The following is a 22,725-nucleotide window of genomic DNA, read 5'->3' as shown; positions in this document are numbered from 1 at the left end:
CTGTTACCCACTTGGGACTTGGGGGTGCAGGTTATAATGTGCAGGGCTCCACATAGTCTTTGTCTGTGGTACTCTCCAAGGCCTGGCCTCCACCTGAGCTACTGTGATCACAAGGTCCGTGGCCTGAAGACCAGCATTCTTTCCCATCTCAAATCTGCTCTCCTGAACCTCATTGCCTTTTAGAGTGACCTCTCCCTCTCCCATTCCTGTCCCACCAATCCACTTCACTCAGCACCTCTCTGGACCCCACCTGCTCTCCCCATCCTGCCCCTATGATGATCATGGACATCACTGATGACTGCTGTGAGTGCAGCTAGTCTTAATAACCATGATAATGATGTTCAGCACACAGGGCACTCTTTGCTGGGTGCAGGGTGAGTGGTTTCATTGTGAGGCAGGTGGTCCTGTTTCAGGTTTTATAGATGAAGGCCACATAATGACAGTGTAGTCGCAGAGCCTGGTTTGACCCTGCCCTGGGATGCCTTCTGGTCAGGCTGGAGGGATGTGTGTGGCGGGTATGAGGCGCACTGTCTTTCCTCCTCATTTGTGAGCCGCTTAAGGACACAGACCAGACTCGGTTTATCTCTCTCTCCCCACAGAGCCCAGAATGATTAAGTAGGCATTCTGGAAAGAATTAAGTTGGCCACTCTCACAAGGGGACAACAGCTCCACCTAGGGGCTTTTGAGGTCATCATTCTCAATACTGTTTCAAAGCAGTTCTCATCCAAAAGATGCTTGGAAGAGTGATTTTTAGACCTGTGGAGTTTTTACATGCACCAATGACATTTTAGGAAGACATACTAACACAAAGCCTGATATTATGAGTCTTTCCTTAACATTTTTCCATGCAGTCCTGCAAAATCCCTTCTGAAGCCTCACTTCACACCAGATACCTGTCTTTATACCTTCCCACAGGCCCCGGAGGCTTGACCTGCTTTCTGTTTTCATTCCAGTAGTTACCATCACTGCCTCTATTCCTTGGGGTGGCTTCTCCTTGAGCCTGGCTGCAGAGTGTTAGGGCGTCCCACCTGCTCCCTGCCCACTTACCCATATTTGAAGACAAGCATATGGACCCTTGATTTTCAAGGTGTGATCACTAATGACTTGAGAGAACCCATTCTGAGCAGTAGTGGAAAAGACATAATTTTCCAGAGCACAGAGAAGTTGTAAAGCTGTCAGTTTTCCATGAGGTAGGGGTTGATTTTTTTTTTCTTGTGGCCCCTTTCCAGCCTTCAGATGTATGGGCTTCCTTGTTTTTAGGTGAGCACTGGCACTGTGTATTTTCCAAAACTCTTCTCTCAGAATTGAATCAGAACATTGGATGCATCCATGAACCAAGTCAGTAACTTATTTAATTCAAGTCACTGCTTCCTGCCTCTGATAAAGCATTACATCTTCTCTATGGCCTCCTTGCATAGAGTCCAGCTGTGCTGGCAAGAAAGGTGGTTGCCCATTGGGGAGTGGCTACAGCTGTGTGTCTGTCTCTGCTCTTTGGGTTCATTTTCCCTCTTCCTCCTGTTCCTAAATGGGGCCCTCTCCTGCATGGCAGCTCTCCCTTCTCCTTCCTCACCAGTTGCCTCACAAGCAGCCTTCCCATATCCCATCCTCTTCTATGCAAAAGCCCAGTTCGCTTGAAGGTGTGTTTTGCCCTCCTTGTTATTCCATGCCAGTGAAAGATGGCCAAAGGTGAGGTATAGGAGTCCTAACCTGAGAGGGAGCGGGTGGAAGTGTGTGCCAGGCACACACATATTGATCATCCTTTCCCATGTCTTTGGCTTCTGTCTAATTCCCAGTCCATGGCACTGACTCCTCTTGAGTTGATGTCACAGCAATCAGTATCACTGAGGCACCAGGTGTAGAAGCTCAGGGAAGGTGTAGCCTCCTCACTGCCACATGTACGTAGAGGCCTTTTAACAAATCTTATTCGGTCATTGTAAATGCTCCAGGAAGAAGGTGGTATTTGAGAACTGAGCTGGCATTCTGACCTTGAGCCTGGTGTTCCTCACTGGCCACGCTGCCTTGCCTCATTGTTGGTGCTCATGCTTCCCTGTCCTTAGTGGAAATGCATGTAGGTCTCCAAGGCAATGGACAAAGCCAGTTCAGGCTAGAAGGGAAGCAACAACTTGTGGAATTTAGATTATCCCAAAGCCAGGCTCCTGAGAGACTCTGCCCTTCGGCTGTGCTGCTGGGGGGGGGGGGGGGGGGACAATGGCTAGTGAGTATAACTCTACCTGTAACTTTAAGCAACACAGCATGGGAAAGAAAGCAAGCATTCTAGTAAAACCTAGGCAGTTTCCATCTGATAAATACCCTCTCCCTCCAAGGAGTATCAGTCACAAAATCAAAATAAGAAAAGCCCCATCCCCAGGATCTCCTGCTGTCGCCAAGATTTCAGAACCACATTGGGCTCACCTGAGATTTTGTCAGATGCAGTAATAGTAAAAAAAAAAAAAAAAAAAAAAAACCTGTGATAAAAATTAAGACAGCAACCAACTTCATGCCAGGCATCATGCTGAGTGCTTTTGTTACATTCTTGCTTACACATGGCTACAGCTGTAGGAGCTGGATAGCTGTTTTCCTCACCTTTTTCCAGGTGAGACTGTTACAGACACCCGAGGAACCCTCCTGCCTCACCTGGTGCGATGCAGGGCCTGATTTACTCAGAGGGCCCCAGCGAGGGCCGATCTGCCTCTGGGTAATGGGAACACACACAGGGTTCAGTCTTGGCACCACCACTTGCTTGTAGAGGGCTGTGAGCACATTGCTTCATTTCTCTGAGCCTCAGTTTTCCATCTAAAAATGGAAGTAGGGGATCCCTGGGTGGCTCAGCGGTTTGGTGCCTGCCTTTGGCCCAGGGCGCGATCCTGGAGTCCCAGGATCGAATCCCACGTCGGGCTCCCAGCATGGAGCCTGCTTCTCCCTCTGCCTGTGTCTCTGCCTCTCTCTCTCTCTCTCTCTCTCTCTCTCAAATAAATAAATAAATAAATAAATGAATAAATAAATAAATCTTTTTTAAAAATAAATAAAAATAAAAATGGAAGTAATGACTGCTTTGCAGTGCTGTTGAAAAGATCCTGGCCTGGCAAAGTACTGGACACTGAGCAAGTGGTAGCTAGTTGCCGTCATTCCTGGGTGTCTGAACAATTAGACTCAGAGCTTTTTACTGTTTAAAAAAGAAGTGTAAGGTCCTGATGTTAAGAAGTCATCTCCGCATGGTTTAAACTCTCATTCTACAACTTCAGTGCCCTCCTAGGGACCAGGTAGATGTCCCACCAGGAATGTCAATGGCTGAAGGCAAGCAAACAAGTTTTCTAGCACGTGTTCTATGCTTCTGTCCTCAGAGCTGTTTCCTAGGACTTCCCAGAAAGCTCATTCCACTTAGATGCACTGAGCCATAGGCCCAAGAGGCAGGGACCTCTGAGGATAAACTGTCTTCATTTTAAACCTTTGTCGTTGAGTCCCTAAGCAGCGCGTCTGGGATCATGCAGTGAGTTTGCAGCCAAGCCAAGAGCAAAGCTGGGTTTTCTCCATTCTGTAGCTTTCCCCAGCACTAACCTGAGAATGACCAAAGATAACATACTTACTTCCTCTACATTTTTTTCTTTTCATCTTTTCTCATGCCAAAAGTCTTCACCCAAAAAATTGCCTGGGTGTCCGCCAGTTTGCTGAGACAATGATGTGTGCCGTGCTTTACGACGCAGCCAACAGCTTCATTCACCAGCACTTCGTGGATGTGTCCATGTCAGAAGAGTTCCTGGCCCTGCCCTTGGAAGACGTGCTGGAGCTGGTGTCTCGGGATGAGCTTAATGTGAAGTCAGAGGAGCAGGTCTGTAGAGTGTGGTAGCCATCTGCTGTTCTTTCTAATCTTTGTTTTCTATTAATATTTCTTTCACAAAGACCATGATACGTGTGCAGCTTTGCTTCATTATACTACGTGCATTTTTCATAAGAACTTTGTATTCATTTTATTTTTTTTTTAAGATTTTATTTATTTATTAGAGAGAGAGACAGCACAAGCAGGGGGAGTGACAGAGGGTGAAGGAGAAGCTCCCCACTGAGCAGGGAGCCCCTATGCGGTGCTTGATCCCAGGACTCTGGGATCATGACCTGAGCAAAGGCAGACACTTAACCAACTGAGCCACCCAGGCACCTGCTTTGTATCCATTTTAGTGTCTAACATTCAATTGATTTTATCAGCATCACACCCCTTATTCATAAATGTTCGGGTTATTTCTAGTATTGAATATGAAGTTGGGAAGGGTTGGTTGGTTGGTTTTTGAAGGTGAGAGAAATGGCAGTACATTTGACTCCTAGTGGGAATTTTCCAGAAGAGATGGAAGAGTTGGTGATGCAGGAGGAAAGGGAGAATGGCTGCTGGCACATGTCCCTGGAGTAAATGAGAAGAGACTGAGTCAAGGTCACAAGGGGTGTCCCTGCTGGGAGCACCAGCCATGCCCATCCACCCGCACAGGAGGAGTACAGGGAGGCCAGGGTGGGAAGGGAGATGCTGGCCAATTCTGTTGATGTTCTCTTCTGACATGTTTCTATTTTCTTAGCTGAGAATGAGAATTAGGAGGAGGGTGAGAAATGTGAGGAGAGATGAAACGGCATGAGCCATCCCTCTGGGAGCAGGAGAGGAAATAGATATGCCAGGGAAAGGAAGAGGGCTTGGTGGAAAGCAGGCCCTGATGAAATCAGCAGTCAAAAATTTAGAATAGACCTGCCAGGGGGTGGTTGGCTGGCTCAGTCAGAGGAGCAGGTGACTCTTGATCTCAGGGTTGTGAGTTTGAACCCCACATTAGGTGTAGAAATTACTAAAAAGAATAGATAAAAAAAAGATGGGACCAAAACCCCAGGCAGAGCACCTTGGGATGTTTGCAGTGTGGAATCCTGGCCTGTCACAAAACTCTGGTTAGGAGCCCGAGACTCCAAGAGGCAAGCTGTTGGGAGGTTAGTCCCAACTCAGCTTGTTTCCCTAATGTCCAAAGAGCAGTAGAAAAGTGGGCCCTGAGTGTGGCAGTGTGGGTGCTATGATGTGCAGGGAAGAACCCCATCCCAAGAGCAAGCCCTGTCCCAAGCTCTTCCACCAATGAGTTCAACCTGGTGCAGCTCAGTCATCACTGATACATTTGGTCAGGGTTTTAGAGGGACATACCCCTGTGGCTGGAGCTGTTAGGGAAAGCTCGGAAAACATTCATCTGGAACCCGGCCTTAAGGAAAGTCGGGATGGGGTGGGGTGAGTTTAGACAAAGAGGAGGAGAAGAGGGGCCTTCGAGGTAAAGGGGACAGTGTGAACAGAGAACCAGCCAGCCTGGGAAAACAGAGGGTGGAGGCCACTGAGGTGAGATGCAGAAAGGAGTAAGGAACCATTGGCAACTTTTCTTTAGGAAGACAGAATAAAAGCCAGGAAGCTGTTACAGTCACTGAGGCTTGCCTTTCAAAAGACTGGGCCAAATGGGGCAGCTTGGGGAAGTAGAAAGCAGTGACTTCAGGAGACAAGTAGGAGGAAAGATGGATGGGCCCAAAGAGACTGGGGGGCCTGGGGATGTCGCCCCTGGGAGAGAGGAGTGACTACACAGGTTGAACTTTGTACCATGGCAGGTCTTTGAAGCTGCGTTGGCCTGGGTCAGATATGACCGGGAGCAGAGGGGGCCCTGCCTGCCTGAGCTGCTGTCCAACATCCGCCTGCCCCTATGCCGACCCCAGTTCCTGTCAGACCGTGTGCAGCAGGATGACCTGGTGCGTTGCTGCCACAAGTGCAGGTGAGCGAGGGCCAGCCTGCACAGGATACTGCGGGGGGTCTGGGCAGAGAAGAGAACTTGGCCACCAAAGCTATTTGTGTCCAGCTCAGGGGAGGAAGGATTTGGAGTTGTCAGCCCTAATTCACAGCACCTGCTCTGCCTTCCTCGTCTAGAGCCTGGAAGAGCCCAAGTCTGAACCCTCAGTCAAAGAAATGTGCCAGGAGGGAGCATCAAGGCAGAAGGGGCTTCCTTCTCTATGCTCCCTGAGGATTTCCTAGCATCTCCAGGAACTGACTCAGTGGTGACTCCCTGGGGCTCCTCATCCTCTCCAAGAAACATTAGTGCTCTGGTGTCAGATGGGCTTGGACCTGTCTACAGTGATGGGCAACAGGGGGCATGTTTACCAGCACGTGAAACTTTTATGCAGGGTAAATCGGTGATGACATGGTGCAGCAGAGCTCCCAAAACAGCTCAGAAGGCAGTAGCCATATAAGAGGATCATTATAAAAGTAGAGCAGCAAAGGAAAATGTTCACCTTCCTCCAAACGGCTTGTCATATTCACAGCGGGTTCAGAGGAAGCCAGTGGCTGTGTGCAATTGGTATGAAGGTGTGTGGCAGGAGGGAGTGGAGGTGTGGCTGCCAGCAGGTGGGGCCCCGTGACAAGCACTCTCAAGTATGCTGTTGAATTTGAACTTTATTCTGTAGGCCATGGGTAGCTCTTGAAGGTTCTTAGCGTGGGCTATAGTGTGGAGGGTGGAATGGAGAGGCAGGACTGGAGGCAGAGAAATCCATCAGGAGCAGTTGGCTTCTGCTACCAGTGTAGGTGAGAAATGGCACATTGCAGGGTGCAAGCAATAGGGATAGGAAGGAAGAGCTGGGTCTCAGTAGTTCAGTGGTGACAGGATGCAGCCTGCTTATTGACCCTTTCCAATGCCAGCTCTTGTAGCCCCTACCCTGCTCTTCTTCTGCCAGCTGTGTGCCTGTTAGAAGATGCTTGTTCCGATTACATTAGCTGAGGTGGGTGCTGCTCATCCCGCCCCTCCGATTTTGAGCATGTTTCAGTAGCTGTGTGTGGTTCCCCCTGGACTCACTTGGGTTCAAGACCAAACCTTCCAGAAGGCTTCTTCTCCCAGGTTTCCCCTCCAGTTGGGGGTGGGGCAACTAGGCTTGGAAATACAAATATAGACCACATGGGGGAAATACCTCTTGTCATAACATCCTGCACCTTATTCCAGGGACCTGGTAGATGAAGCAAAGGACTATCATCTCATGCCAGAGCGCCGGCCCCACCTGCCAGCTTTCAGAACTCGGCCTCGCTGCTGCACGTCCATCACAGGCCTTATCTATGCCGTGGGGGGCCTCAATTCAGCAGGTATCTTGCAGCTCCCCCTTGCAGGGCCCTGTCTTGCACCAAAAAACCTGGCTTGGCCCTCTGGTTCCCCTCCTTTGTGTGTCATCACACGGGTCCTTCTTGATTTTATGCAGCTTTTAGATTATGCAGTTATGTTAATGTTATGCAGTGAAAGCACAGCAGGTATGAATACCATCAAATCAGAATATCAGCTAAATACCAGCCCTGGATAGAATGCAGAGACCCATCTCTTTTTTTTACCAGGCTAATCACATTTGGTCATATGGATCTCTGGGATTAGACTGTGAGTCAGTCACCATGAGAAGGAAAATTCTGCAAATACACAGGGTCTGCCACCATCTGTAATATGTAATAATGCTTTCTCTCTACCTGCTGCCTCCCATGCAGTGCACACATGCTTTAGAGCTGGTGTGTTACTGGCAGCTCTCATCCAGCCAAGTTTTCAGGCAAACTCCTGAGGCCCCTGGCCCTCCTGCCCACCCAAGGCACCACTGCAGGGCAGTGGAGATTTCATAGGAAGGGGAGTGTGGGCTCCTAAATCTTTGCAGCACAGAGGCAAAGGGAGGTGGCATCTCCCATGTAAAGACCAGACCTCTGCTCAGTGACAGCCTAGGCTCATGGAGGGGTGCAGATGGTGGGCAGTCCTGGGGAGTTTTGTTTTTAATTGAAGGTTAATGACAGGTGGGTGTCAGTCTGTTTACCATATGTCTGTTAACCATGTGTTCTGGAAGAGAGAAGTCCTCAACTAGTAAATGCTGGAGTGTGGTAGGTGTGAGGTGCCCCACAGTAGAATAAGACAGGGAGGGGGGATTATTTTATTTGATTAAAAAAAAAAAAAAAGACCCTGTTGTAAATGGTAAGGTTGGAATCATCATTCCTGGCTACTATAACTACTATGTATTCAGCACTTAGTGTGTTCTAGAACTATGTAAGATAGGTGCATTGCCTATTCTGTCCTTTAATCGTGACAACATCCCTGCCATAGAGATGATCTCCATTTCACACGTGAGAACAGGAGATGGGGATACAAAGCACCTTGCTCAGGGTCGCATGCTAGTAAGTGAAAGTCAGCAGGGGAACCCATGCCCTTCTCTCTGGGCATCTCTCCTGCACTGGGGAAGTAGTATGTCCATCTCCCTTCCACTTTGGCCTCAAGCAGGCGGAATACCTCGCTGCAGTTTAAAACTGTCCTCTCTAAAAATAATAATAATAATAATAATAAAACTGTCCTCTCTAGAAAGTACGTGCTTCCTGTCTGATTCTTATTTTCCTTGAAGAATTAGGTTTGAGGTTAGCACGGCTGAGGTGTCTTAGTGGGCCCATCTGGCTTGAGTATTTCTGTGGGAAGAACCGTTAGAGTCAAGTCAAACATTCCATGTAATCAATGCCCAACAGCTGTGATCTAAACACATGGTCTCATTTGTTTTAATTTGAGTAGCAAATTTTTATGCAGGTGATTCCCTGAATGTGGTGGAAGTGTTTGACCCCATCGCCAATCGCTGGGAGAAGTGCCATCCAATGACAACGGCCCGCAGCCGCGTTGGTGTGGCTGTGGTAAATGGGCTTCTCTATGCCATCGGGGGGTATGATGGCCAGCTCCGGCTGAGCACCGTGGAAGTCTACAACCCAGAGATGGACACATGGACCAGAGTGAGGAGCATGAATAGCAAGAGAAGGTATTGTGCAAGAGAAGGTAGCGCTGTGCTAGACAAGCAGGGCACATAATAATAATATAATATAATAATAAAATAAAGCCCGAGCTGGCCTGAGAGTTTCCTGCCGCCAGGCCAGCCACTGCCAGCACATCCCAGGAGCTAGCCTTATTCTCCTCAAAGTAAAATCCCTGCCCTGTACTCTGAGGAGCTTGGGGAGATGAGGCAGAGATGTGTGGAAGTTGTATTATTTAAGTGTGTCAGATAAGGACCGAAAGTGTATGTTATGGAAGATTCAAGAAGGGAAAAAAACTTGATGGAAACATCTGAAAGATTTCAGGGAAGAGGTTGAAACTTGAATAATATGGAGGATTTAACTTTATTAGTGATAAAAGGACGGGAGAGGTATCGTCCTTTATACTCTCTTCCCCCTGCTACCCCCTAGATCTCTGCCACACGGGTGCTTCTGCCACCCTGGGAGTATGTGAGCCATAGCAATGCATTTCACTTCAGGGCTACCCACTTGCCCCCGCCAGGTGTGAGCACCTAGGTAGACCAAGTTTATATCTCTTTTTTTTTTTTTTTAAGATTTTATTTATTTATTCATGAGAGACACAGAGAGAGAGGCAGAGACACAAGCAAAAGTAGGCTCCATGCAGGGAGCCTGACGCAGGACCCGATCCCGGGACTCCAGGATCACACCCTGGGCTGAAGGCAGGCACTAAACTGCTGAGCCACCCAGGGAATCCCCCAAGTTTGTATCTCTTAAGACACTCTGGATATTTGTCTCCTCCATCACTTGCCTGCTCCAATTTCCTGAAGAGTAGAGAGCATCCGAGTAGCACCTCTATCCCACCACCTTAGTGCTCAAGGGGAGGGCGGCCTCTTCCCTTACACCAGGCATGTGTGGAGCATGTGCACGGCTGAGCTGTGGAGGAGGGATAACTAGACAGGTTCTTCTGTTCTTCTGCCCTCAGTGGGGCCACCCTGAATCAGTGGTTTCAAGAGGTACTCAGCTTTCTCTTCCGGGACTGACAGGAGAGGAAGTAGTCCCTACCCATATAACCAGAATACTTCTGCATTTCTTTCTCATGAATTGAGCTTCCCTGACAGATGCCCAACGTTAGGGAGAAAGTTACATGAATTATTTTCGAAAGGGGTAGTTTGAAAGCCACCGGGGCAGATGTTCTCTAAGGGCTTCTCAGCTTTGTAAATTCTGTGGTTTATACATTTGCCCTACAGACCTCTTTATCTGGCCCCGCCTTGGGTTTTCTGTGTGTAAGATCAAGAGACTGCATGTGTGGTAAGGAAGAAGAATCAGAGTGACCTTTGCCACAAAGAAGTGTCAGGCCCAGAGACATATGTACCATGTTCTGTAGTGTTAGTGTGTGGCCTCAAGCCCGGAGAAATCTGCCTTTGTACCAACAAGACCAGGTTCACAAAGGGTCAAAATGGGTTCATTTGGGAAAAAGAAAATTTGTATAAGCCATCTGCTCCTCCGAAGGCCCTGAGCTAACACTCTTGTGGTTCCTTCCTCTCCCTTTCCCTACCTTGGGGCTTCCCTTTTCTGCTTCTCAGGTGCCTACCAGCCTTCTGGCCTTGAGTGATTCATTGCTCTGTTTCCCCAGCCATGAGTGCCTTTTTTGCTTTCACTACAATCAGTTGCTCTTGTTTGTGTGTCTGCTCTGGGCAGCTTGCTTGCTTTGATGTCACAGAGTTTGGAGTGTTGTGTGGGAGGAAAGTCCTCTGGGCATCCCCTTCCCTGACTGTGGTTAATGCCCTGTTATTAGTAGCATGGACCCAGCTCCATTATATCCCTTTTAAATTATAGGCTGCCTAAAAATGTTCTGAGTCTTCTTTCTCCTGCCGTCCCACACGGCTTTCTTGTCTTGCCTGTTGGTGACAACCTCCTTTCTGCCGTCATCCTTCCCCTCGCCTGCAGTGTTCCACAGTGTTTCCTCTGGTGGACCGTTCCAGTCCTCTTCCCTCTTCACAGTGGCCTCTACCACTTGATTGATAGTTAATATTGCTCAGTTTATGACACCTCTCATGTTGTTGTTGAATTCCTGTGTTGTTACTTCTGTCCTCTTCTGGAAGGATAGTGACACATCTAGTGTATTTGTGGTCTTCCCACAGTCCTTGCCTGAGGCAAAAGTCTTTTCTTGTTTTGGGCAGGTTTGGGGGAATCTGTTACAGTGTCCCTCAAAGGGACATTGCGTGGATCAGTTTGATTTGCTGTGTACATTTGAAAGATGGCAGTAAACTTGATATATTTTATTTTCCTGTTTCTCAGCCACCCAGATTCATTCTTAATCTTCTCCGGCATCAGATTTGAAAACAGTGAATTGGCCAGCTTCGCACTCATGTTTAATTTCTCACAAGGCATTGTATAGAACAGAAGATTTTATGATTATGCCAGACCACTGGGTCTCTGATCTGAGGAGAGTGGGGCATGGTGGGCAGCATGGGAATGGGCTTGTCTCATTTAAATCCGAGGCATGCCTTTCACTGGGCAGCCCGGAGAAGGCCCAACCTCCCCAGCTGTGGCCGCTCATTTGTACAATGAAGATCATGCTACTTCCTTGTAGGGTGTGGTGAGGTGGGGGACAAATGGCAAAGCATAGAGTACATGCCACATGTCATCAGTGCACAATGGGAGCAGAGTGTCACCCACTGAGACAAAAGTAGAGGCTGCCATGGCCATATCTGTCATGAAAAGACATCTGTCAAACTTCACAGGGAACTAAATAGGAAAATCAGGCTAACGCAACAAACACATATTGAAGGCCTTTCCTGTACAAAGCACTGCACTAAGCACTGTCAGAATCACACAGAGGAAGACCCCTGTCTTCCAGGAGGTCCCCACTTATTAAGAGGTGACAGATGGCTTCCCATAACCCCAGGTGCCAGAATAAGCACCTGTGGGCAGGAGCTTTGACTTGGTCAGCACTGTGAATCTAGGGCCTGGGACAGCAAGCCTCCTGAGTGCCTCATGGGATCTGAGGGGTGAATGAGTGACCATACAGTGGTGTGGTAAAGGAGCTACTCCAGCAGCGTGGGGCCAGGAGGGCTAGATTCTTGCTGAGGGGTCCAGGTTGGCTTTTTGAGCAGAAGAAAGAGGCCTGGGCCTTAAATGTAACTAGACCTTGATTGAACACAGCAGGGTGGAAGGTAAGCCTTTCAGACACATCCAGGGTTGAGAAGGGACCCCAGCAAGGGCCCCTGCAGGGCAGCTGCTTCCCCCTCAATTTTGCACTTAATCAAGCACATGGGGTTTGGGTCTGCTCTAGAAAGAGGCAGTTGGTGGTTAGGTGGATCTCCCAGGGAGTGTGAAAGGCTGGCCCAGGATGTCTGAGGCCCTTCTGCATGACAGCTCTGTCTTTTTCAGTGCCATGGGGACAGTCGTGCTGGATGGGCAGATCTACGTCTGTGGGGGCTATGATGGCAACTCTTCTCTCAACTCTGTGGAGACCTACTCACCTGAGACAGACAAGTAAGGACTCCAGCTCCCCTGGGAAAACTGGAACTGGTTAAACAGAGAGTTTGAAGAATTATGCAGTTTTTGATTTAAGCTTCTCAAGGATGGGAATATCTTACCATTTCAGCTTCTCTGGTACCTTGCATATAATAGGTATTTAATAACTTTTGGTTAAATGAATGAAGGATTGAATACATTTTAAAAACAAATGGTCTGCCTAGGTTGTTGGAGATGTTTATTTAATGATCTGCACCTCTTTGTTAAATCAGCCCATTTTAATGAAAATGCAGGTGAAAGGGGGTGAGAAAGAAGTGAACAACACTTTCCAAAGTAAGATAGGTATGATTTGGGTAGGACGTGATTCAGAGAAGCAAAAAATGTTACCTGGTCAGATAAACTTGGAAGACATTGATGTCTGTATCACTAGAATGCTTAATCTTTTCATAAAACATAGTAACATTTTAAAGATTGAAAAATTCTGTAGTAAAGACATCTGTTTAATTTCATCTTACATAATGCCTGTCACCATCTTATTTTGTGGAATATACTCTTTGGAAAAGAGTTGGCAAGGTTAGCCTGAATTTTTCATTTCGGTATTTGAATCTTCTCATAAGCCAGTTAGTTGAATGGATTCATCAGAATGCTTTTCAGCCAATATTCCATTCACTTCACCAGCTTACTGTGTATTAAGCTGGGTGTCTAAGATCCTTAAGCAGCAGCCAGTCTGCTGGGGCAGACTGATTATCGTGATTATCCTATCCTGGAGACCTCTCTGGAGCTCTTGGGTGAAGGGTGGGGAGCACCTTCATCTTTACCATGGCTGGCAGGGAGAGGCAGGGTGGCAGGGATGACCTCTGAGAGCAGACCCATTGTGGATAGCAGTAGATGAGCATTATAGGCAGGGGGACAGCAAGAGGAGAGGTCCAGAGGAAGGAAAGTGCTCGATGTGGATGAGGACCCAGCATGGGTGGCACATGGCAGGATGTAAAAGTGAAGTGAGGCCTGAGAGATAACTGCATAGGGAACTCAGACTGCCTTGAGGAACCCGTGAGGAGCCACCCGAGGGGCGTGCTGCATGGGGTCAGTATATAAGCCAGGCTGCCCATACGGAGCCTGCGATAGGTTGTCCCAGGAAGAGGCCAGAGCTGGGGCAGCAATAGTGGGGATAGGAACAAGCAATGACTAGAATACAGATCACTGGGAACTTGGTGACCACAGGAATGTTGAGGATGAGGGGGGAGAGAAGCATGTAAACAATCTAAGTAGGACTAGATGGTTAGTGGTCCCATTAACAAGACTGGGCAGTGCAGGGGAGGAGCACTTCTATAAGAGAGGGGCCTGGTGTGGGACATGCTAATTTTGAGTGCCTACAGAAGTGGGGAGGTAGTCCAGTGTGAGAGGAAATGCTACTCCATTTGCCCCAACCCTAGTGAGCTGTCCTGGGAGGACAGCAACACTAAATCTCATGGCTCCCCTCATCTGGCTCTCTCCTGAAGGTGGACGGTGGTGACCCCAATGAGCTCAAGTCGCAGCGCTGCTGGGGTGACGGTGTTTGAGGGCAGGATATATGTGTCGGGCGGCCACGACGGTCTGCAGATCTTCAACAGTGTGAGTCTGGGCTCCCCTGGGCTAAGGGCACTCACTCCTTCCATCTTTGAGAATAATTTATTTTTTTTTAAAGATTTTATTTATTTATTCATAGAGACAGAGAGAGAGGCAGAGACACAGACAGAGGGAGAAGCAGGCATCATACAGAGAGCCTGACGTGGGACTCGATCCAGGGTCTCCAGGATCACACCCTGGGCTGCAGGCGGCGCTAAACCGCTGCGCCACCGGGGCTGCCCAGAATAATTTATTTTTAAAGATACATTTATTTTGGGGAGAGGGGCAGAGGGAAAGAGAAAAGGAGAGAAGCAGACTCCCTGCTGAGCATAGATCCTTGACACAAGGCTCAATATCACAACCCTAAGATCATGCCCTGAGCCAAAATTAAGAGTTGGACTCAACCAACTGAGCCACCCAGGCGCCCCCCCCACCTTTGAGTATAATTTTGAAAGGCAGTTCTTTGGAAGAAACTTCAGCCTTGCTATAGCTGGGCAAAGCATCATCTAGTGAGGTTTCAGGCCATCTGCCACGTGCTCTGAGATTCTTCCAAGAATGGAGCCAGTGTGCACAAAGGAGAGGTAGAGGCTAGCCATGCCACCACCCCCACCCCCCGTTCAATTCTCCACTGAATCCTGCCTGAGAGCTGGCTAAATCCTATTCACAATAAGCTCAATTATAGACAATGTAAATTTGCAAAGAGTTATATTCTGGATACATTGTTTGAAATTGCATTTATTCTGTAAGGAAAAAACAAACAAAAAAACCTTTAACTGCCATCTAGTAGTAGATCCGTGAAGTGAGTCAGTGCTGTGATGGAATGCACTCTGGACAAATTTCAGGAGACCCTGTTCTCCTCCTGGCTCTGTTCCTACACAGCAGTGCATCCTTGGCCACACCCTGTTTCCTGAGATGTAAAATAGGAGGGGTCAGAGCAGGAGATCTCTCTCTATAAGCCCAAGAGCAGGTGTACAGTTGAGGGGACTGGGCATTGCAGCCAGAGCACACGCTGGCCTTTCACTGGACTCTGCCACCACGTGGGTCACTATGCCCCAAGAGGCTCCCCCCCCCATGGACTGAGCTTTGGCTCTGACGCCTGGATCTGTGCCCCTCTCTCCCTGGTTCTCTCCCTGATGCAGGTGGAGCACTATAACCACCACACGGCCACCTGGCACCCAGCAGCTGGCATGCTCAACAAGCGCTGTCGGCATGGAGCCGCCTCCTTGGGAAGCAAGATGTTTGTTTGTGGGGGCTACGATGGCTCTGGCTTCCTCAGTATCGCTGAGGTGTACAGTTCTGTGGCGGACCAGTGGTGTCTGATCGTCCCCATGCTCACACGCCGGAGTCGCGTCTCCCTGGTGGCCAGCTGTGGGCGTCTCTATGCCGTGGGGGGCTATGATGGACAATCAAACCTCAGCTCAGTAGAGATGTATGACCCGGAGACGGACCGCTGGACATTCATGGCCCCCATGGCATGTCACGAGGGTGGGGTCGGTGTGGGCTGCATCCCGCTCCTCACCATCTAAGGCGGAGAGGGGGATGTGGTGGGGTAGGGATCTGGTACAAACATAGGCACTCCCTTCGGGGGACAGGCCCTCTTGGGAGAGGTGATAGACCAGAGGATGGGGTGAATGTGAGCTCACTGGAGGTGCAGCCTTTCCAGGTGCTTACATCCTCCCTCTCTGTGCTGCCCTTGGGACCTTCATGCCCAGGTCACCAAGGTGCACCACGTGGAACAGAGCCCCTCTTGGTTCCGCAGCTGGTGACCATGGGACTGCTTTGCTGGTCCACACGTCCACAGGCTCCATCCAAGTCCAGCTCCCACCTGCCACTTGCAGAAGGCCTGCCATCAGACGCTCCTCCTCACCCGCTGTTCTCCAGCCATGCATGTTGTGGCCTGTCTGCAGTGGGGTGGCTGTAGTGCTGAGCCTGTTGGAAGCTAGGATACAGATGGGGGTGTCTTGGTTGCCTGTGGTGGTGCAGCCACAGCTATGTGCAGGTTGCGTACAAGCACCTCCCTCTTCCATCTGGGAGCACAGAGGACTTAGTCCTCATTGCTAGGTAATCAGGGAGAACAGAAGATTTTCCTCTGGAGTTTTGGGATTTCAGCGAGGTTTTTTCATCTTGTTGAGGAGTAACAGCAGAGGGGGAAAAAAAGATACTTGAAAGAAACCAGAAGAAATGGAAACAAACACTTGAAAGAAAACTGGAAAGAAAAGTACTTTTTTTTTTTTTTTAAGGGAACATTCTTTGGGAGAAGAAACTGTTAAAAGACATTAAAGGCGATGATGTGTTTCAGTGGAAAACTGCCCACCACAAAAAAGGTGGCGTCCGCTCCCATGTTCGGGTCCCAGGGTCCTGAGACCTCGCACAGCACTCGGGGTCGCCTCTGAGCCCTCTCGTGTCTGGGATCAGTGTGCTCTTGACTGGTCCTCTGGCAAGGTGCTCACGGGGTTTCTATTCACACCCACCATCAGAGGACTTTTTTTAACCGTAGGTTTAGCGAGTGGGCTGAATTACGGCCAGCCGCTCTTCTAGGTGGGAGTTCCCAGCCGGTTGCCGGAGGCTCGAGGTGCCCCTGGGTTACCTCCCATGGCCACCATGGTGTTCACTCATATTTCCCGCCCCCACTTTCATTCCTCATTCGACCAGCAAGGAAGATAGCAGGTCTGGCCAGATTCTCGCCCATCTATCATTCTTGGATCATTTTCCTTGTTGTGATGCTTCTAGGGCACATTGACCATTTGTACCTCTAGAACCTAACCAGGGACTTGGTCCTTCCACCAGCCATGGCTGGCTTGGTCCAGTAACCTCGTCTACCCTGCCAGTCTACTGCTTCTCCATCCACTCGCCAATTCCAGGGGCCTGGCCTCCCTCCAGCCCTTGGCAGACCAACCAGCAAGGTGGACCTTTACATTCAAGCAAAGCTGACTTTATAGCAAAGAGCTAAAGGCCTAAAGAATCTCTTGCTGCTGCAAAGAACCAATTTTATATTTCTTCCTCTGATCTCAGCAAATGACCTCTTGAAGAGACTCCATGCTCCTTCCTCCTCCTCCCTGGACGGGACCTCAATGTCGCACAGCAGGACCCGAACAGGAGGACACTTCTGTTACCAGTGCACTGGGCAGTGGGGCTGTCTGTCAACTGCTGCTGCCAAAATCTGGTTTTCTAAAATGCTTCCAGTACAGACTAAAAAAGGATGCAGTCCCTTTAATTGCAAGACTGGGTCTGAGGGCCCCATTCTCCACCTGGCTGGTCTCCTGTCCCTTGCTGCCTGCCTGGGGTGGCCTGGAAGCGTGTTCAGAAAGGCCCAGTGTGGAGCCTGAGACATCTTTCCCACCCCGGCACTACAAGGTTTATGAGTGTGTGCAATCGCCATGTATCCAGAGGGAAGTACCTTAGGCCACTTAGGAGCTGGGCCTCTGCTGCAAGCACTTGAAAATGATGTTTTTATTTTGAAAGCCCCAACAACCTGATATAGCTTAGCCCCAGCATTTCTCCCTCCCTCTTGGTTTGCCTACAGAGGTAGACTCAGAAGGCAGTGGGTAGGTCTATGTTTCCTGCTAGAGAGGAGTGTGTCAGTACCCATCTTGTTATAACCCCTTTTGTGAACTAGAAGCAGACCTCGCCAGCCCAGATTGTGAAGGGGTTAAGGATCAGTCAGTGGGCTAACAAGTGGGCTTTCCAGGTCCTCAGGACAGTGGCATACATTTTGCCATTGAGGCTGATAGGTCATTTCCCCATGATCTTCTGCTCTTGTATTAACCTTCCTAACTCCACTCCCACCTCCTGGTGCAGAAGTTACACTGCTGCACCTGAGGCCGGTGTTTTGATCTGGGTGGGCTCTGAGCACAAGGGAGCCAACACCCAACATTTTCACACTCTTCAGCAGTCAGCTCCTCAGTCTGAGGGGATGTTTGCAAATGGCTGGGCTGGCTCTTTGGTGTTGGAGCCTTTCCAGGAGCCCATGAAGAGAAGTCATCACCCCAGGATATCGTGAAAAGGGTGTAACCAGCAGGTGGGAGAGATGCCGTGCTCAGTGGACCTAGGAATCTAGCCCAGCTCTGAGCATGGGACTGTGGCATCACTGTCCTTGGGCATTTCCCCTTCCCAGATAACATACAGAGCCTTGTCTTCCACATTTCACCTGAGATCAAAGCCAGGATGGGAGCTGAAGACCAGCCTTTTGACTCAGCCACAGAGATAGGAGTGGGTAGAAATTCTGCTCCCCCCCCTTCATTGTCTCCCAGCAAATCTTATTCCTTTTATTTATAGAAGGCATGTCTTTTGTGTTAAAAAAAAAAAAAAAAAACCAAAGAGAAATAAAGAGTACACTCCTAATACCTTCTTGTTCATTCTTGTCTTATTTTTTAAATATTAGAAGTAAATCATTTTTATTGCATTTCAGTGAAAAACTACATTGGACAAAGTAAAAATATTCCTGTGAAAATAAGAGAAGAGCCAGATATATAGCAAAAGCAGTCTTTGGAGAGGCGTGTGTGTATTTTATAAGCATGGATTCGGGTGAAAAATAACGCATGTTATATACTTACTGCTGTTCAGATCAGCACTCGTAGATTTCCCCGTTTCTTCACTCAGTGCCATAAAACACAAGTCCCCTGATGGAATGTGGCTGGCCTGTTGACTGTCTCGAACCAAAATATCCAGCACCTTTTTAAAACTCTTGGCCAGAGGTGCTTAACTTTGGTGCACATAAAAGTCACTAGCAAACTCTTAAACCACACGTTCACTCATAGGTCCCTCCTCAGGGACCTATGGCTAGGGTGCAGTGCGGGCACTCCAGTGCAGGCAAATTTCTCTGGTGGTTTGCTTCTCAAAGTGTGAGAGAACTGGACTCCTGTGTTTAGTTTCTACTTCTCCAAATGCAGCTGCATTCCAGAGCTGCCTTCTTGAGATTACACCCTGGTTACTGTGGTTGTGGATGTCAGGAAACTCTTCATTCACACTTTTCCAAAAGTCAGCTACTGACTATCCATCAGGTAATGATTATTTGTGAATGGCAACATTATTTTTTCGAGTCTTTGGAAGAGTAGGTCTCTCCCACATACATCCCACCAGCACATGTTTCACACATAAGTGCTATTGATTCTCACCGGGACTTCGCAGGTAGTGTGGCTCATTTTAGTATAAGGAAACAGCCTCAGAAGGGCTGAATAATTGACCTATTCATCAGCTAACTGGTGGTGGTGTCAAGAATTAAGACCAGATTTCCACACTCAGTCTAGCTCACTAGATGGGAGCAGTGTCTGACCTTTGGAAGCAGCTGTTCCATCCAGCCTTGTGCCCAGTGTGAAGGGGGCCTGGTACTATGCAGACCTTAGATTATAGAAGCAACATCTCTATGCTGAAGCAGAGGGAGCCAGGTTATCTGGGGGCTCAGTGCTGCAGGAGAAAGATCACTGGCAGGGCAGCCTGGATGGCTCAGCAGTTTAGTGCCACCTTCGACCCAGGGCCTGATCCTGGAGACCTGGGATTGAGTCCCACATCAGGCTCCCTGCATGGAGCCTGCTTCTCCCTCTGCCTGTGTCTCTGCCTCTCTCTCTCTCTCTCTCGAATAAATAAATAAATCTTAAAAAAGAAAAGAAAAAGAAAGATCACTGGTCCCTAAAATAAGAACAGTGCTTTTCATGGCATCTATACTCTCTTGCTCAGAACCAAAGAGCCTATGGATGAAAAGTGGACTGTGAGCTTTATTCCTCTGCTTGACTTCCCAAGTCCTTTTGTTGTAGTTCCGTGGACTCTTCCCCTCACAACAAACAGCAGAAACCACTCCTCTTTGCCCCAAAGGTGAGCACTGCTGTTTTCTGTTACTGCTCATGATCACATAACATTGTACAACCAGGAACTGGCCAAGGGATCACACAGTTCTCGTGGCAATTAGCCCAGACTTGCTGTTCCCAATTTAATCTTTTGTGGTACACAGATGTTTTTCTCTCTAATGGAGCTGAGCCCCGTTCCGTATTCTCTTTTTCCAGCTTTGCAGTTAGGATAAAAACCCAAACTCCATAGCATGGCATAGAAGGCCACTGTAACCTGGCACTTTTCCCCACTCGGCCTCCCTGAAATAGTCCTTCAGGGTGTCCATTTGGATATCACCCCTGCAGGAAAGCAACTCTGGTCTGCCTGGTGCCCCTTCTCTATGCATGCTCCCCATTCTTTATGCCATCAGGGCCATGACCTCTTTGCCTATCTTAACCTGGTAGATTGTGTCTTTTGTTGTGTACCCAGCAACCGGGCACATAGAGGAGGCCTAACAACTATGTTTCTTGAACTTGAGGACACTTGGGTGTATCAGATCAGAAGGTTGCCTAATCATGCTTCTCTCCTCTTCCTCCATTTCACATCACTGGCTTTTTAATAGTTTTATTGAGGCATAGTTTGCAGACCTTAACATTCACTTGTTTGAAGTGCTCAAAAGATTTTTGGTAAATAGAATTGCACAGCCACCGCTATCCCATCTTAGAATATTCTCACCATTTAAAAAAATTCCCTCATGCCTGTGGGCAGTTAAATCTCCGCTCTCACCCTCATACTCAGGCCTTCTGTCTCTAGATTTGCCTGTTCTTGACATTTCATGTAAATGGAATCCTAGGGATCCCTGGGTGGTGCAGCGGTTTGGCGCCTGCCTTTGGCCCAGAGCGTGATCCTGGAGACCCCGGATCGAATCCCACGTCGGGCTCCCGGTGCATGGAGCCTGCTTCTCCCTCTGCCTGTGTCTCTGCCTCTCTCTCTCTCTCTGTGTGACTATCATAAATAAATAAAAATTAAAAAAAAATAAATGGAATCCTATAAAATGTGGTCTTTTGTGTCTGGCTTCTTAAGAATGTTTTTGAGGTTCATCTATGCTATGGCATGTTTTGTTCTTTCTGAATAGTATTCCACTGCATGGATATGCCACATTTTGTTTAACCAATTTTTTTCACTAACTGATGAATATTTAGATTGTTTCCAGTTTGTTTGTGGCTGTTACAAATAACACTGCTATGATGTACAAGCCTTTGTGGACATGTATCTTCATTCCTCTTGAGTAGATTCCTAGAAGGTTGCTATCACATGGTAAATGTTTGTTCAACTTTTTTAAGGAACAGAAGAGCTTTCCCAAAGAAGCTGTACCATTCTACATTTCCATCAGAAGCAGGTGAGGGTGAGGGTTTCTCCACAGCCTTGCCAAACCTTGCAATTGTCTCTATTTGAATATAGCCATTCTCGTGGATATGACGTGGCATCTCCCTGTAGTTTTAATTTGTGTTTTCCTGACCACTAAAGATTTTGAGCATCTCTTCATGTCCTTATTAGCTATATCTTTGATGAAATATCTTTTCAATACTGGCCCATTTGGGGGGCCTGGTGGCTCAGTCTATTGAGTGTCTGCCTTCGGCTGAGGTCATAATCCTAGGGTCCTGGGATTGAGCCCTGTATCAGGCTCTCTACTTGGCGGGGAGCCTGCTTATTACTCTCCCTCTGCCTGCCACTTCTCCTGCTTTTGTTCTTTCTCTGTGTCAAATAAATAAGTAAAATCTTAAAAAAAAAATCTGGCCTTTTCTTTTTTAAGATTTTATTTGTTTATTCATGAGAGAGAGAGAAAGGCAGAGACAAAGGCAAAGGGAGAAGCAGGTTCCATGAAAGGATCCCAACGTGGGACTCAATCCCGGGACTCTGGGATCACACCCTGAGCCAAAGGCAGATGCTCAACCGCTGAGCCACCCAGGTGTCCCGAATCTGGCCATTTTTAATTTGGGTTATATGTCTTATGAATAAACTGTAAGAATTCTTTACATTTTCTGGATACCAATCCTTTATCAGATACAGGATTTGTAAATATTTTCTCCTAGTATATGGTGTTTCTTCATTTTGTCAGTGGTGTCTCTTGAATTGTACAAGTTTTTAATTTTGATGAAGTTTGGCTCATCAGTTATTTGTTTTATGGATTAGGCTTGGAGTCATGTCTTAACTTTTTGCATAAGCAAAAATCATGAAGAAATTCTAGAAGTTTTATAGTTTTAGCTCTTAGGTAGCTATAGGAACCATCTTGAGTTAATCTTTAACATTTCATTATTGAGGGGCACCTGGGTGGCTCAGTCAGTTGAGCATCCGACTTGATATCAGTTCAGGTTGTGATTGCAGAGTCATGAGGTCAAGCCTTGCATTGGGCTCCATGCTCAGCAGTGTGTCTGCTTGAGATTCTCCTCCCTCTGCCCTCCTCCTGTTCATGCTCTCTCTCAAATAAATCTTGTTTTAAAATTCCGTTTTTTTGTGTACATGGATATCCATTTGTCTGAGTACATTTGTGGTAAAGACTATTCCTCCATTGAATTGCTTTGGCATCTTTGTTAGTCAGTTGACCATAAATAGAAGAGTTTATTTCTAGCTTTTCAGTTCTGTTCCGTTGATCTTATATACTTGTCCATGAGCCAATACCACACTGATTGTATGGTATTGATTTCTTCATCTTTAAAGTAAGTCTTAAATAAGTCCTTAACCTTGTCTGCTCAAAATTCTTTTGACTATTTTAGATACTTTGCACTCTCATACCTTTTATAATCAGTTCATCAGTTTATACGGAAAAGCCTTCTGGGGATTTAATGGATATTATATTGAATTTACAGATCAATTTGAGGAGAAGAGCCATTCTTACAATATAAGTTCTTCCAATCCATGAACATATAATGTTAGCCATTTGTTTGGATCTTTCTTGATTTCTCAGCAATATTTTGTCATTTTCAGTGTATAATCTTGTACTTCTTTGGCTAAAATATTCCTACATATTTTTGTTTTTATGCTATTGTCGATGGAATTGCTTTCTTTATTTTCAGATTTTTTTGGTGCTAGTTATTTAGAAATGATTTTTTAATATTGAT

At 47.6% G+C, this 22,725-nt stretch overlaps 1 protein-coding gene across 4 annotated transcripts in view; it reads left to right on the top strand.

The window, feature by feature from the left end:
* The window catches only part of KLHL18 (kelch like family member 18), a 55,969-nt gene extending 37,780 nt beyond the window's left edge, over nt 1-18,189 (top strand). For 3 of the 4 annotated variants that reach the window (XM_055343502.1, XM_055343504.1, XM_055343505.1), the window contains 7 exons: nt 3,628-3,826; nt 5,602-5,762; nt 6,978-7,114; nt 8,553-8,790; nt 12,155-12,259; nt 13,741-13,852; nt 14,986-18,189. In XM_055343502.1, coding sequence (XP_055199477.1) covers nt 3,628-3,826; nt 5,602-5,762; nt 6,978-7,114; nt 8,553-8,790; nt 12,155-12,259; nt 13,741-13,852; nt 14,986-15,372 — 1,339 coding nt within the window. In that variant the 3' untranslated portion in view covers nt 15,373-18,189. The remainder of the gene's footprint in view (nt 1-3,627; nt 3,827-5,601; nt 5,763-6,977; nt 7,115-8,552; nt 8,791-12,154; nt 12,260-13,740; nt 13,853-14,985) is intronic. The other variant, XM_055343503.1, reaches the window with a different exon arrangement.
* The last annotated feature ends 4,536 nt before the right edge of the window (nt 18,190-22,725 follow it).

The sequence above is a fragment of the Nyctereutes procyonoides genome, unplaced genomic scaffold (assembly GCF_905146905.1).
Source record: "Nyctereutes procyonoides isolate TBG_1078 unplaced genomic scaffold, NYPRO_anot_genome, whole genome shotgun sequence".
NCBI lineage: Eukaryota > Metazoa > Chordata > Mammalia > Carnivora > Canidae > Nyctereutes > Nyctereutes procyonoides.
This window is presented reverse-complemented; position numbering and strand designations above follow the sequence as displayed.